The 15,604-nt window shown below is 43.6% G+C and overlaps 1 protein-coding gene across 1 annotated transcript in view; it reads left to right on the forward strand.

The window, feature by feature from the left end:
• LOC129811948 (zinc finger SWIM domain-containing protein 6-like) overlaps positions 1–15,209 on the forward strand; it is a 66,815-nt gene extending 51,606 nt beyond the window's left edge. Inside the window, exons 9-14 of the mRNA XM_055863743.1 lie at positions 439–699; positions 819–954; positions 3,542–3,699; positions 3,836–3,999; positions 10,368–10,449; positions 10,817–15,209. Coding sequence (XP_055719718.1) covers positions 439–699; positions 819–954; positions 3,542–3,699; positions 3,836–3,999; positions 10,368–10,449; positions 10,817–11,679 — 1,664 coding nt within the window. The 3' untranslated portion in view covers positions 11,680–15,209. The remainder of the gene's footprint in view (positions 1–438; positions 700–818; positions 955–3,541; positions 3,700–3,835; positions 4,000–10,367; positions 10,450–10,816) is intronic.
• Positions 15,210–15,604: the final 395 nt, after the last annotated feature.

Genomic DNA, 15,604 nt, shown 5'->3' on the forward strand with positions numbered 1-15,604 from the left:
TATTGAATCTGACGGGTTGATCCACAGCCTTGCTGTATTGAATCTGATAGATTGATCCACAACCTTGCTGTATTGAATCTGACGGGTTGATCCACAACCTTGCTGTATTGAATCTGATAGATTGATCCACAACCTTGCTGTATTGAATCTGACGGGTTGATCCACAACCTTGCTGTATTGAATCTGATAGATTGATCCACAACCTTGCTGTATTGAATCTGACGGGTTGATCCACAACCTTGCTGTATTGAATCTGACAGATTGATCCACAGCCTTGCTGTATTGAATCTGACAGATTGATCCACAACCTTGCTGTATTGAATCTGATGGGTTGATCCACAACCTTGCTGTTTCTCTCTATTAGATTTGGTGACATTTCAAAGAAGTGCTGTTTTTTTATGTGGTTTCTTTTGTTCTTTTGTTTCTTTCTGTCTACAGGCTCTGTGAGTTCAGCCAAAAGGTTGGAGCCCCACCTCTTCACAGCACAACACTTCCTGGACGATGGCCAATCGTTCATAGCACTGGCTGTAGAGACGGCTCTGATTGGCTTAGGGCAGCAGAGGGTGATGCCTGACGGCCTATACGCCCAGGAGAAGGTGTGTCGCAACGAAGAGCAGCTATTGGCCAAGCTCCAGGAAGTGGAACTGAACGATGCCCTGGTCAAGATCTTCCGCAAGCAAGCAGTCTTCCTGCTAGAGGGTGAGGGGGAGATACACACACACACACACACACACACACACACACACACACACACACACACACCCTCTCTCTCTACCTCTCTACCTCTACTCCCTAACCCTGTATTCTGTCTCCTGTAGCTGGTCCATACAGTGGTCTAGGAGAGTTGCTCTACAGAGAGAGTGTTCCCATGCATACTTTCGCCAAGTATCTCTTCACCTCCCTACTACCTCACGACGCTGAACTGGCGTACAAAATTGCACTGAGAGCCATGAGGTGAGTACAAAACGCACACACAAACCTGTATCAGAAAATAACACTTCAGTTGAAAAAGGAGCTCAGCCTCATTTGAGTCTCAAATTCTGTGTGTGTGTGTCTGTGACGAGACAGGAAGCTATCCTGGGTGCTGTTTAATCACAAAGCTCCCTTTTCACTGGAATCTTTATTAAATAATTAAACAGCACTGAAAATGAGTTCAGGAGAATGGTTGAATAATACAGTTTTATTTATATATCGACTCAGCAAAAAAAAAAACGTCCCGTTGTCTTTCAAAGATAATTCGTAAAAATCCAAATATCTTCACAGAGCTTCATTGTAAAGGGTTTAATCACTGTGTCCCATGCTTGTTCAAACAACCATAAACAATTAATGAACATGCACCTGTGGAACGGTCGTTAGGACACTAACAGCTTACAGACGGTGGGCAATTAAGGTCACACTTATGAAAACTTAGGACACTAAAGAGGCCTTTCTACTGACTCTGGAAAACACCAAAAGAAAGATGCCCAGGGTGCTTGCTCATCTGCGTGAACGTGCCTTATGCGTGCTGCAAGGAGGCATGAGGACTGCAGATGTGGCAAGGGCAATACATTGCAATGTCCATACTGTGAGATGCCTAAGGCAGCACTACAGGGGGACAGGACGGACAGCTGATTGTCCTCAGTGGCAGACCACATGTAACAACACCTGCACAGGATCGGTACATCCGAACATCACACCTGCGGGGACAGGTACAGGATGGCAACAACAACTGCCCGAGTTACACCAGGGACGCATGATCCCTCCATCAGTGCTCAGACTGTCCGTAATAGGCTGAGAGAGGCTGGACTGAGGGCTTGTAGGCCTGTTGTAAGGCAGGTCCTCACCAGACATCACCGGCAACAACGTCGCTTATGCGCACAAACCCACCGTCGCTGGACCAGACAGGACTGGCAAAAAGTGCTCTTCACTGACGAGTCGCGGTTTTGTCTCACCAGGGGTGATGGAGGTGGAGGGTCCGTCATGGTCTGGGGCGTTGTCACAGCATCATCGGACTGAGCTTGTTGTCATGCAGGCAATCTCAACGCTGTGCGTTACAGGGAAGACACCCTCCCTCATGTGGTACCCTTCCTGCAGGCTCATCCTGACATGACCCTCCAGCATGACAATGCCACCAGCCATACTGCTCGTTCTGTGTGTGATTTCCTGCAAGACAGGAATGTCAGTGTTCTGCCATGGCCAGCGAAGAGCCCAGATCTCAATCCCATTGAGCACGTCTAGGATCTGTTGGATCGGAGGGTGAGGGCTAGGGACATTCCCCACAGAAATGTCCGGGAACTTGCAGGTGCCTTGGTGGAAGAGTGGGGTAACATCTCACAGCAAAAACTGGCAAATCTGGTGCAGTCCATGAGGAGGAGATGCACTGCAGTACTTAATGCAGCTGGTGTCCACACCAGATACTGACTGTTACTTTTGATTTAGACCCCCCGTTTGTTCAGTGACACGTTATTCCATTTCTGTTAGTCACATGTCTGTGGAACTTGTTCAGTTTATGTCTCAGTTAGGTCTTGTTATGTTCATAAAAATATTTACACACGTTAAGTTTGCTGAAAATAAACGCAGTTGACAGTGAGAGGACATTTCTTTTTTTGTTTAGTGTGTGTGTGTATGTATGTATGCATGCATGTGTATATGTGTGTGTGTGTATATGTATGTGTGTATATATATTGGTAGAGAGGTATACACTGAGTGTAGAAAACATTAAATACACATTCCTAGTATTGAGTTGCACCCCCTCATTTTGCCCTCAGAACAGCCTCAGTTCATTGGGGCATGGACTCTACAAGGTGTCGAAGGGTTCCACAGGGATTCTGGCCCATGTTTACTCCAGTGCTTCCTAAAAGTTGTGTCAAGCTGGCTGGATGTCCTTTAGGTTGTGGACCATTCTTGATGCACACGGGAAACTGTTGAGTGTGAAAAACCCAGCAGCGTTGCAGTTCTTTCCACAAACTGGTGTGCCTGGCACCTACTACCATACCTTGATCAAAGGCACTTAAATCTTTAGTCTTGCCCATAAATCTTTTGTCTTGCCTATTCACCCTCTGAATGGCACACACACAATCCATGTCTCAAAGCATAAAAATCCTTGTTTAACCTGTCTCCTCCCTTTCATCTACACTGTGGATTTAACAGGTGGCATCAGTAATCCAGCATTCACCTGGTCAGTCTGTCATGGAAAGGGCAGGTGTCCATAATGTTTTGTACACTATTTTATGACGTGGGTTTTCATTTGGGTATCTTTCTGACCATTGAGAGGCTTATGAAACGTTTACAACTTTATTTAATTTTGCCCATGTTAAACTCCTCCGAATTGTATTATATTTAAATCTTTATTTTCAACAACACAGTCTAGAATCAGCATCAGATATCAGCATCAGTGGCATTAAGACTTTCTATTTCTGAACTCTGCTTTAACAGAAACACTGAATCTTGCAGAGAGACCGGGATTTCCCATAAGCCTTAGAAGACCCCTTAAGGCCCATGCTTCCTTATTAGAAGCAAAACAGTTATATTAAACATCGGTGTATTAAATGTGTGTCTTTAGGTTACCGGTCCTGGAAACCACAGCTCCATCAGGTGATCTATCCAGACCTCACCATATAGTATCTATGGTCCCTAACCGCTACCCTCGCTGGTTCACTCTATCTCACATAGAGTCACAACAATGTGAACTGGCCTCCACCATGCTTACCGCAGCCAAAGGTACGTACACAAACAAACGTACTGTATGTACAAACACACACACCGTACAAAAACACAAATACACACATGCTCAGACAATAATGTTTACGAACTTTTCTGCAAATAGGTGGTTTTATATTGGGTTTTTGTCTCTCAGGCGATGGGCGTAAGTTAGAAACGGTGTTAGAGTCCATCCAGAAGAACATCCACTCCTCGTCTCACATCTTCAAACTGGCTCAGGATGCCTTCAAGATCGCTACTCTGATGGACAGCCTGCCAGACCTCACACTGCTTAAAGTCTCACTGGAGCTGGGCCTTCAGGTAACATATACACTACCGGTCAAATGTTTTAGCCACCCAAATTTTCCCCGTTTTTATAGACATTTAAGCAGTTCAAGTCCAGTGAATAACCTGAAATGGTACAAAGGTAAGCGGTAAACTGCCAGAGGTTTAAAAAAAGTTTAGGTTACCAAAAACGGAAAAATAATGTACATTTCACAGTTATTTAAAAAGGCCTTTTTCAGGGAACAAGTAATTGGTTAACAACTCACAGCTGTTCTGCAGCGATGGAAGTAAATTAAGCTTTGAAAGTTGGTGCTAACAATTCCTACATGTGTCTGTATTAAAGCGGTGTTGGTACAGACTGTTACTACACCCTCTTAAGCATTATTTGGACAGTATTGTACTACAGGAAGTAGTATATTGCTATCATAATGGTAAGACAAATGCAATTAACAAAGGAAGACAGACCATTATAACCCTTAAGTGTAGGTCTTTCCTTTCGATAAATTGCAAAGAAAGCCAAGGTGTCAGTGAGTATAGTTTTCTACACCATCAAAAGGCACTTGGAAACTGGAGGAAACTCTGACAGGAAGAGGTCTGGCAGACCCAAAGCCACAACATAATCAGAAGACACGTTTCTTAGAGTCAACAGCTTGGGTGATAGGCGACTCACAGGACAACATCTTCACTTCAAGCACAGCTTAACACTGGTGGATGTAATCAAGTCTCAGTTTCAACTGTGAAGAGAAGACTTCGAGCTGAATGTTTGACAGGTCGAGTGGCGGTAAGAAATCCATTGCTAAATATGAAAAAGAGGCTTGCCTGGGCCATGAAGCACTGCCAGTGGACTACTGAAGACTGAAGACATCTTCGGTTCACCATGCAGGGTTTTTGTATGTTGTTGAGTAGGCGAAAGGATAGTTCCTCAGTGTGTGACACCAACTGTCAAACATGGAGGAGGAAGCGTGATGGTCTTGGGGCTCTTTTGCTGATTCCAGAGTCGGCGACTTGCACAGAGTGAGTGGCACCCTGAACCAAAACGGCTACCACAGCATTTTGCAGTGCCATGCTATACCCTCTGGTGTACGTCTAGTTGGTCAGGGGTTCATCCTACAGCAAGATTATGACCCAGAACATACCTCCAGGCTATGTCAGAACTACCTTAGAAGAAAAGAACAAGACGGTAGTCTTCAAATCCTGGAATGGCCAGCACAATCTCCAGACTTAAACCCCATCGAGCTGGTTTGGGATGAACTGGGCAGAAGGATGAAAGTAAACCAACCTACAAGTGCAACACATTTGTGGGAACTTCTGCAACAGTGTTGGGAAGGAATTTCCGAACAATATTTGATTTCCATCGTAGAAAGAATGCCACGAGTATGTTCGGCTGTTATGTCTGCAAAAGGTGGCTACTGAGTCAAATGTAGATTGCGTTCTGTTAAACAAAACGATTACATTACAATTTTTTTGTTTATTTGTTCTATGCTTTAATTTGAGAACGTTTAGACATTAAACTGTGTGAATTTATTTTAAAATGTAGGTGTTTTAAAGCTTTTGACCGGTAGTGTACACACATACATACATACATACATACATACATGCATACATACATACATGCATACATACATACATACATACATACATGCATACATACATACATACATACATACATGCATACATGCATACATACACGCATACATACACGCATGCATACACGCATACATACATACATACATACATACATGCATACATACATGCATACATGCATACATGCATGCATGCATGCATGCATGCATGCATACATACATGCATACATACATGCATACATGCATGCATGCATGCATGCATGCATGCATGCATACATACATACATACATACATACATACATACATACATACATACATACATACATACATACATACATACATACATACATACATACATACATACATACATACATACATACAGTTGAAGTTGTACGTTTACGTACACCTTAGCCAAATACATTTATACTCCGTTTTTCACAATTCCTGACATTTAATCCTAGTACAAATTCCCTGTTTTAGGTCAGTTAGGATCACCACTTTATTTTAAGAATGTGAAATGTCAGAATAATAGAGAGAATGATTTACTTCAGCTTTTATTTCTTTCATTACATTCCCAGTGGGTCAGAAGTTTGCATGTACTCAATTAGTATTTTGTAGCATTGCCTTTTTAATTGTTTAACTTGGGTCAAATGTTTCGGGTAGCTTTCCACAAGATTCCCACAATAAGTTGGTGCAATAAGCTTGTGTAACTGAGTCAGGTTTATAGGCCTCCTCGCTCGCGCACACTTTTTCAGTTCTGCCCACAAATTTTCTATAGGATTCAGGTCAGGGCTTTGATGGCCACTCCAATACCTTGACTTTGTTGTCCTTAAGCCATTTTGCCACAACTTTGGAAGTATGCTTGGGGTCATTGTCCATTTCGAAGACCCATTTGCGACCAAGCTTTAACTTCCTGACTGATGTCTTGAGCTGTTGCTTCAATATAACCACATCATTTTCCTGCCTCATGATGCCATCTATTTTGTAAAGTGCACCAGTCCCTCCTGCAGCAAAGCACCCCCACAACATGATGCTGCCATTCCTGTGCTTCACGGTTGGGATGGTGTTCTTCGGCTTGCAAGCATCCCCCTTTTTCCTCCAAACATAACGATGGTCATTATGGCCTAACAGTTCTATTTTTGTTTCATCAGACCAAAGGACATTTCTCCAAAAAGTACGATATTTGTTTCGATGTGCAGTTGCAAAATGTAGTCTAGGTTTTTTATGGAGGTTTTGGAGCAGTGGCTTCTTCCTTGCTGAGGGGCATTTCAGGGTTTGTCGATATAGGACTCATTTTACTGTGGATATAGATACTTTTGTACCTGTTTCCTCCAGCATCTTCACAAGGTCCTTTGCTGCTGTTCTGGGATTGATTTGCACTTTTTGCATCGAGGTACGTTCAAATCTAGGAGACAGACCGGGTTTCCTTCCAGAGCGGTATGACGTCTGCGTGGTCCCATGGTGTTTAAACTTGCATACTATTGTTTGTACAGATGAACGTGGTACCTTCAGCCGTTTGGAAATTGCTCCCAAGGACGAACCAGACTTGTGGAGGTCTACAATTTTTTTTCTGCGGTCTTGGCTGATTTCTTTTGATTTTCCTATGATGTCAAGCAAAGAGGCACTGAGTTTGAAGGTAGGCCTTGAAATACATCCACAGGTACGCCTCCAATTGACTCAAATGTTGTCAATTAGCCTATCAGAAGCTTCTAAAGCCATGACATCATTTTCTGGAATTTTCCAAGCTGTTTAAAGGCACAGTCAACTTAGTGTATGTAAACTTCTGACCCACTGGAATTGTGATACAGTGAAATAATCTGTCTGTAAACAATTGTTGGAAATTACTTGTCATGCACAAAGTACATGTCCTAACCCTCTTGCCAAAACTATAGTTTGTTTACAAGAAATTTGTGAAGTGGTTGAAAAATGACTTTTAATGACTCTAACCATGACTCCAGCCAAAAGAGTATGTAAACTTCCCACTTCAACTGCATATAAACTCAGCAAAAAAGAAACATCCTCTCACTGTCAACTGTGTTTATTTTCAGCAAACTTAACAAAATAAGTAAATATTTGTATGAACATAAGATTCAACAATTGAGACATAAACTGAACAAGTTCCACAGACATGTGACTAACATAAATGGAATAATGTGTCCCTGAACAGACGGGGGATCAAAATCAAAAGTAACAGTCAGTATCTGGTGTGGCCACCAGCTGCATTAAGGACTGCAGTACATCTCCTCCTCATGGACTGCACCAGATTTGCCAGTTCTTGCTGTGAGATGTTACACCGCTCTTCCACCAGGGCACCTGCAAGTTCTCAGACATTTCTGGGGGGAATGGCCCTAGCCCTCACCCTCCGATCCAACAGGTCCTAGACAGGAAGGCTACCACATGAGGGAGGAGGATGTCTTCCCTGTAACGCACAGCGTTGAGATTGCCTGCAATGACAACAAGCTCAGTCCGATGATGCTGTAACACACCGCCCCAGACCATGACAGACCCTCCAAATCGATCCCGCTCCAGAGTACAGGCCTCGGTGTAATGCTCATTACTTCGACAAAACCGCGACTCGTCAGTGAAGAGCACTGTTTGCCAGTCCTGTCTGGTCCAGAGAAGGTGGGTTTGTGCCCATAGGCGACGTTGTTGCCGGTGATGTCTGGTGAGGACCTGCCTTACAACAGGCCTACAAGCCCTCAGTCCAGCCTCTCTCAGCCTATTGCGGACAGTCTGAGCACTGATGGAGGGATTGTGCGTTCCTGGTGTAACTCGGGCAGTTGTTGCCATTCTGTACCTGTCCCGGAGGTGTGATGTTCGGATATACCGATCCTGCGCAGGTGTTGTTACACGTGGTCTGCTACTGTGAGGACGATCAGCTGTCCGTCCTGTCTCCCTGTAGCGCTGTCTTAGGCGTCTCACAGTATGGATATTGCAATTTATTGCCCTGGCCACATCTGCATTTCTTATTCCTCCTTGCAGCATGTCTAAGGCACATTCACGCAGATGAGCAGGGACCCTGGGCATCTTTCTTTTGGTGTTTTTCAGAGTCAGTAGAAAGGCCTCTTTAGTGTCCTACGTTTTCATAACTGTGACCTTAATTGCTTACCATCTGTAAGTTGTTAGTGTTTTGACGACCGTTCCAGAGGTGCATGTTCATTAATTGTTTATGGTTCTTTGAACAAGCATGGGAAACAGTGTTTAACTTCTTACGGCTGGGATCCCGTTAACGGGATCGATATGACAACAGCCAGTGAAAGTGCAGGGCGCCAAATTCAAAACAACAGAAATCTCATAATTAAAATTCCTCAGACATAAGTGTTTTACACCATTTTAAAAATAAACTTGTTTTTAATCCCACCACAGTGTCCGATTTCAAAAAGGCTTTACGACGAAAGCACAACATATCATTGTTAGGTCAGCACCTATTCACAGAAAAACACAGCCATTTTTCCAGCCAAAGAGAGGAGTCAGAAAAAGCAGAAATAGAGAAAATTAATCACTAACCTTTGATGATCTTCATCAGAAGACACTAATAGGACTTCATGTTACACAATACGTGTATGCTTTGTTCGATAAAGTTCATATTTATATCCAAAAATCTCAGTTTACATTGGCGCGTTATGTTCAGTAATGTTTTGCCTCTGATTTTGCAGAGAGCCACATCAATTTACAGAAGTACTCATAATTAAACATTGATAAAATATACAAGTATTATACATGGAACTTTAGATAAACCTCTCCTTAATGCAACCGCTGTGTCACATTTCAAAAAAACTTTACGGACAAAGCACACCATGCTATAATCTAAGTACAGCGCTCAGAGCCCAAACAAGCCATGAAGATATCTGCCATGTTGTAGAGTCAACAGATGTCAGAATAGCATTATAAATATTCACTTACCTTTGATGATCTTCATCAGAATGCACTCCCAGGAATCCCAGTTCCACAATAAATGTTTGATTTGTTCCATGAAGTCCATCATTTTTGTCCAAATACCTCCTTTTTGTTCGTGTTCAGTACACAATCCAAGCTCACGACGCGCGGGCAAGTCCATGCGAAAGTTCAGACGAAAACTCATATTACAGTTGGTAGAAACATGACAAACGAAGTATAGAATCAATCTTTAGGATGTTTTTAACATAAATCTTCAATAATGTTCCAACCGGAGAATTACATTGTCTTCAGAAATGCAATGGAACGCAAGCTAACTCTCTCACGTGAACACGCATGATCAGCTCATGGCACTATGCCAGACCACTGACTCAAAGAGCCCTCATTCCTCCCTCCTTCACAGTAGACGCATCAAACAAGGTTCTAAAGACTGTTGACATCTAGTGGAAGCCTTAGGAAGTGCAATATAACCAATATCCCACTGTATATTCGATAGGCGATGAGTTGAAAACGTACAAACCTCAGATTTCCCACTTCCTGGTTGGATTTTTTTCTCAGGTTTTTGCCTGCCATATGAGTTCTGTTATTCTCACGGACATCATTCAAACAGTTTTAGAAACTTCAGAGTGTTTTCCATCCAAATCTACTAATAATATGCATATATTAGCAACTGGGCCTGAGTAGCAGGCGGTTTACTCTGGGCACCTTATTCATCCAAGCTACTCAATACTGCCCCCAGCCATAAGAAGTTAAACCCTTTACAATGAAGATCTGTGAAGTTATTTGGATTTTTACAAATTATCTTTGAAAGACAGGGTCCTGAAAAGGGACATTTTATAATTTTTGGGGTGCTTTTGTTATATATATATATTCACAAGCAAACAAACACACCTCTCTAACCTGTACCTGTTCCTTTCTCCCCTGAAGGTGATGAGAATGACTCTGTCCACATTGAACTGGAGGAGGAGAGAGATGGTACGGTGGCTGGTCACCTGTGCCACAGAAGTTGGTGAGTTACTATTCTAATGCTGTTTTCCAGTGTGTGTGGCTGCAGAACATAAGTATCCTGTTGTTGAATTGGTTCCCATTTCCATTGTGCATAATGTCAACTGTGGTGTCAACTGTAGAAAACTGGTGAAACAGATGATTGGCTGCTTTTTAGGCAATTGAGAAATAAATGGACCGGAGGAATAAAGAAGGCAAAATCTAGGTATTTTCTTGATGCTATGACAGGGTCTGCTGGTGATCCCGCTAAATTCTGAAAAACTGTTAACTCACTTAAACGAGGAAACTCCTTGACTTCCCCACTGTATGTGTGTGTGTAGAACATATTTCCATGACCTAACCAGCTTCTCCTCTGCTCTCCACTGCTCTAGGTGTGTATGCGTTGGACAGCATCATGCAGAGTTGGTTCACCCTGTTCACCCCGACCGAGGCCACCAGCATTGTGGCCACCACCGTCATGTCCAACACCACCATCGTCCGCCTGCACCTGGACTGTCATCAGCAGGAGAACCTGGCCTCCTCCGCCCGGACCCTGGCCCTGCAGTGTGCCATGAAGGACCCCCAGAACTGTTCCCTCTCCGCACTCACCCTCTGTGAGAAGGACCACATCGCCTTCGAGACGGCCTACCAGATCGTTCTGGACGCGGCCGTCACGGGGATGAGCTACACACAGCTCTTTACGATAGCCAGGTACATGGAGCACAGAGGATATCCCATGAGGGCATACAAGCTGGCCACGCTAGCCATGGCCCACCTTAACCTCAGCTACAACCAGGACACCCACCCGGCTATCAACGACGTGCTGTGGGCCTGTGCTCTGAGTCACTCTCTGGGGAAGAATGAGCTGGCTGCAGTCATCCCCCTGGTGGTGAAAAGTGTGAAGTGCGCCACTGTGCTGTCAGACATTTTGAGACGGTGCACATTGACCACGCCGGGCATGGTGGCACTGCACAGCCGCAGGAACTCTGGGAAGCTGATGTCGCTGGACAAGGCTCCACTCAGGCAACTGCTGGACGCCACCATCGGAGCCTACATCAACACCACGCACTCTCGCCTCACGCACATCAGCCCGCGCCACTACAGCGAGTTCATAGAGTTCCTTAGTAAGGCCAGAGAGACGTTCCTCATGGCCCAGGACGGACACATCCAGTTTACCCAGTTCATAGACAACCTCAAACAGATCTACAAGGGCAAGAAGAAACTCATGATGCTTGTACGGGAGAGGTTCGGTTAACGAAAGACTAAACTTAAAAACTATTGTGATTGGTCGATGGATCTATTGAGATGAAGATTGAGAGCGATCACGCCCCCTTTTACTTGATTCTGCCTTTGTATCCCTTTTAACTTAAAAAGTGACGGAAAAAGTGAAAGAAAAACCTGAAAACAACAAAAGGCCACATCGGTATTAATGTGTATAGACCCTATTTAGTTCACAAACAAGCAAACAAAAAAGAAAATTGTCATGTTGTGGAAGTGTGTGTGTGTCCCTTTATGTATAAAGACAGTGTGAAAGAGTGTAAGAGAGAGAGAACTAAAGAGAAAAATAAAATCTTTTTACACTGAGTATATGTTGTCCAGTGGCGAGATGTCCACATAGCACTCCTGTCCCCCTCTGTTAAATGCTCACAGCTCAGAGACAATGAGACAAACAAGGCTTAAAACCAAACAGAGCAACTCCATCAGACGTGACCAGTACCTCATACGGACCCAGCTTTATTCCCCCCTTGTCCTTAGCCCTTCCTCACCCCTCCTTCCCCCACTCAGTGTAGTCAGTGTGTGTTAACAGTTAAATAACAACACAAACAGTTCACTATCCAGTTCAGTCCACAATTTCTTGTTTTATTTCTCTTTCGTAAGTGAGATCACCAACTCCAGGCTGACTGTCTGCTGTGGCTTTAGTAACAGGGATCACCAACTCCAGGCTGACTGTCTGCTGTGGCTTTAGTAACAGAGATCATCAACTCCAGGCTGACTGTCTGCTGTGGCTTTAGTAACAGAGATCATCAACTCCAGGCTGACTGTCTGCTGTGGCTTTAGTAACAGAGATCACCAACTCCAGGCTGACTGTCTGCTGTGGCTTTAGTAACAGGGATCATCAACTCCAGCCTGACTGTCTGCTGTGGCTTTAGTAACAGATCACCAACTCCAGGCTGACTGTCTGCTGTGGGTTTAGTAACAGGGATCACCAACTCCAGGCTGACTGTCTGCTGTGACTTTAGTAACAGATCACCAACTCCAGGCTGACTGTCTGCTGTGGCTTTAGTAACAGGGATCACCAACTCCAGGCTGACTGTCTGCTGTGGCTTTAGTAACAGGGATCATCAACTCCAGGCTGACTGTCTGCTGTGGCTTTAGTAACAGGGATCACCAACTCCAGGCTGACTGTCTGCTGTGGCTTTAGTAACAGGGATCACCAACTCCAGGCTGACTGTACTGTGGCTTTAGTAACAGGGATCATCAACTCCAGGCTGACTGTCTGCTGTGGCTTTAGTAACAGATCACCAACTCCAGGCTGACTGTCTGCTGTGGCTTTAGTAACAGGGATCATCAACTCCAGGCTGACTGTCTGCTGTGGCTTTAGTAACAGATCACTAACTCCAGGCTGACAGTCTGCTGTGGCTTTAGTAACAGGGATCACCAACTCCAGGCTGACAGTCTGCTGTGGCTTTAGTAACAGGGATCACCAACTCCAGGCTGACTGTCTGCTGTGGCTTTAGTAACAGGGATCACCAACTCCAGGCTGACTGTCTGCTGTGGCTTTAGTAACAGAGATCATCAACTCCAGGCTGACTGTCTGCTGTGGCTTTAGTAACAGGGATCACCAACTCCAGGCTGACTGTCTGCTGTGGCTTTAGTAACAGGGATCACCAACTCCAGGCTGACTGTCTGCTGTGGCTTTAGTAACAGGGATCACCAACTCCAGGCTGACTGTCTGCTGTGGCTTTAGTAACAGGGATCACCAACTCCAGGCTGACTGTCTGCTGTGGCTTTAGTAACAGGGATCACCAACTCCAGACTGACTGTCTGCTGTGGCTTTAGTAACAGGGATCACCAACTCCAGGCTGACTGTCTGCTGTGGCTTTAGTAACAGATCACCAACTCCAGGCTGACTGTCTGCTGTGGCTTTAGTAACAGGGATCATCAACTCCAGGCTGACTGTCTGCTGTGGCTTTAGTAACAGAGATCACCAACTCCAGGCTGACTGTCTGCTGTGGCTTTAGTAATAGAGATCACCAACTCCAGGCTGACTGTTTGCTGTTGCTTTGCAGTGTTGTTTACCCTGATGCTTTAGACACGTGCAGAAACACACACACACACACACACACATAGAAACACATAGTAACGGACACACTCAAACTCATGCAGTTGCAGAAACAACCTATAAACACACACTTGCAGAAAAACACAATTATACTGTCATAGTGCTTGCGCTTGTGGAAACTTAGCAACTGTCAACATACATTCTCAGGGATTTCTCAACAAAAAAAGCAAAGGAAAATAAAAAAGAGAGAATGAGAGCATTTTATTGTACTGTATATATGATAGTATATGTCTGAATATTGAAAACAAATGTATACGTTAACTAATTTATTAAATCATATTCTATGTAATGCAAAATACTTGAAGCTGCAGTACCATGGTTTTTATAACCAAAACATATCAGAAGGATTTTTAAAACGTGTCGCGTTGCGTCATCAGGGGCCAGGACAAAGGTCAAAGGTTAGGGGTCATCTCAGTAGGACTGTTAGCTGGGCGACCCCGGAGAGACAGACAGACTGACATCCACTGGACTGCTTGACAGGAACCGGCTGTTTGCAAAAAAGGACATGGATGTTGTATTTTGTGTGGACCAGCAAAATATATGTATCCTCCAGTTGAACACAGTTGTATTGGGCACCATGGTATAAGAGGAGAGAAAGAGAAGAGAGAGAAACTGCCCAGGAGCCCGATCAGTGAGCCTTAGCATTACAAGTGGAGAACTCCGGCCCAGTGCCTACGAAGCCGTGAAATGTAGATCCGACAAAATCCCTGACTTTTTACTAATAATTAGCATAGTAATACTCTGTGGTGAAATTTGGTTTGTTCACGCATCAAGTCACAAAAAATCATCTCCATTATATGCACAACAACAAATGAAAACATGTCCATGCCTCTACAAGAAACCTACAACATGGCCTCTTCTGTCGACTCCTTGACTTTGTGCAGGACAGAAAGTTGCTATGTTGGTCTTGACTGTTCAATTTTGTTTTGTTACGCTTTTTTATATGTTTCTCCTTTTTTAACTTTTTAGTTATCTCTCTAGAATTATTCAACGAGAACAGCCTTCTTTCTTGCCTTGTCTTAACGCTTTAAAACAACCAAACGGGAGTTCTGACTACCAAACTTTGTTAATTGAAATGAAAAAGCCAACCAACTTTGGTTACAACTTTTAGTGTCTTTCATTTTTAGCTGAATGGTTCTGTGTTTTGTGCTTTAAAAAGCCCTTCTCCTCTGTTTTTGTTTTTGGGTGCAGAAACATTGTCTAGTGTCTCTTGTCCCCTCCTCCTCTAGAGGTTTGTCCAGAGACATATCATTCATGTTCCATTTTATTTATTATGATAGGTAAACGATTGTACTTCTTCAACCGTGTCAACATTGCTCATGATGTTAAAATTCAGATTTGATACACCAATATCAATTTATTTATGTAACTAAATCACTGTTTTTTAAACTTGTTAATAATTGAACTTTTTTGTTTGAATTAAAATTTGTTTTTTGAGAGGAGATCTTGTTTAGTGTTTATTTGCATTTATTTCTGAAGGTTCCTAGTTCTGCTATTTTACACACCGCATCATCAGTGGAAAAAGGAGAAACACTATGTTTTCCTTTCTTTTATGCCAGAATGTAAGTGAGTGAAACGCTGGACCTCCTGGGAAATGATGAATCCACTGAGAGTAGTACTAGAAAGGATGTCAAGGTTTTTTCCTGCTCATTTGTTTCCTGGAAACAGTGTTTTAAAGTGTTTGGTGTATTTGGGGAGTATTCCAAGTGTTCTGTTCTTTATCACTCCTGATAGTCCATGCTGTTTCTAATAGAGAGATGTATACATTCCACTCCAGATGATTCTGTGGAATTCAAAAGTAGTCTTTCCCCTAGATATTTTTTGTGATACAGGCTGG

Source organism: Salvelinus fontinalis, chromosome 2 (assembly GCF_029448725.1).
Source record: "Salvelinus fontinalis isolate EN_2023a chromosome 2, ASM2944872v1, whole genome shotgun sequence".
NCBI lineage: Eukaryota > Metazoa > Chordata > Actinopteri > Salmoniformes > Salmonidae > Salvelinus > Salvelinus fontinalis.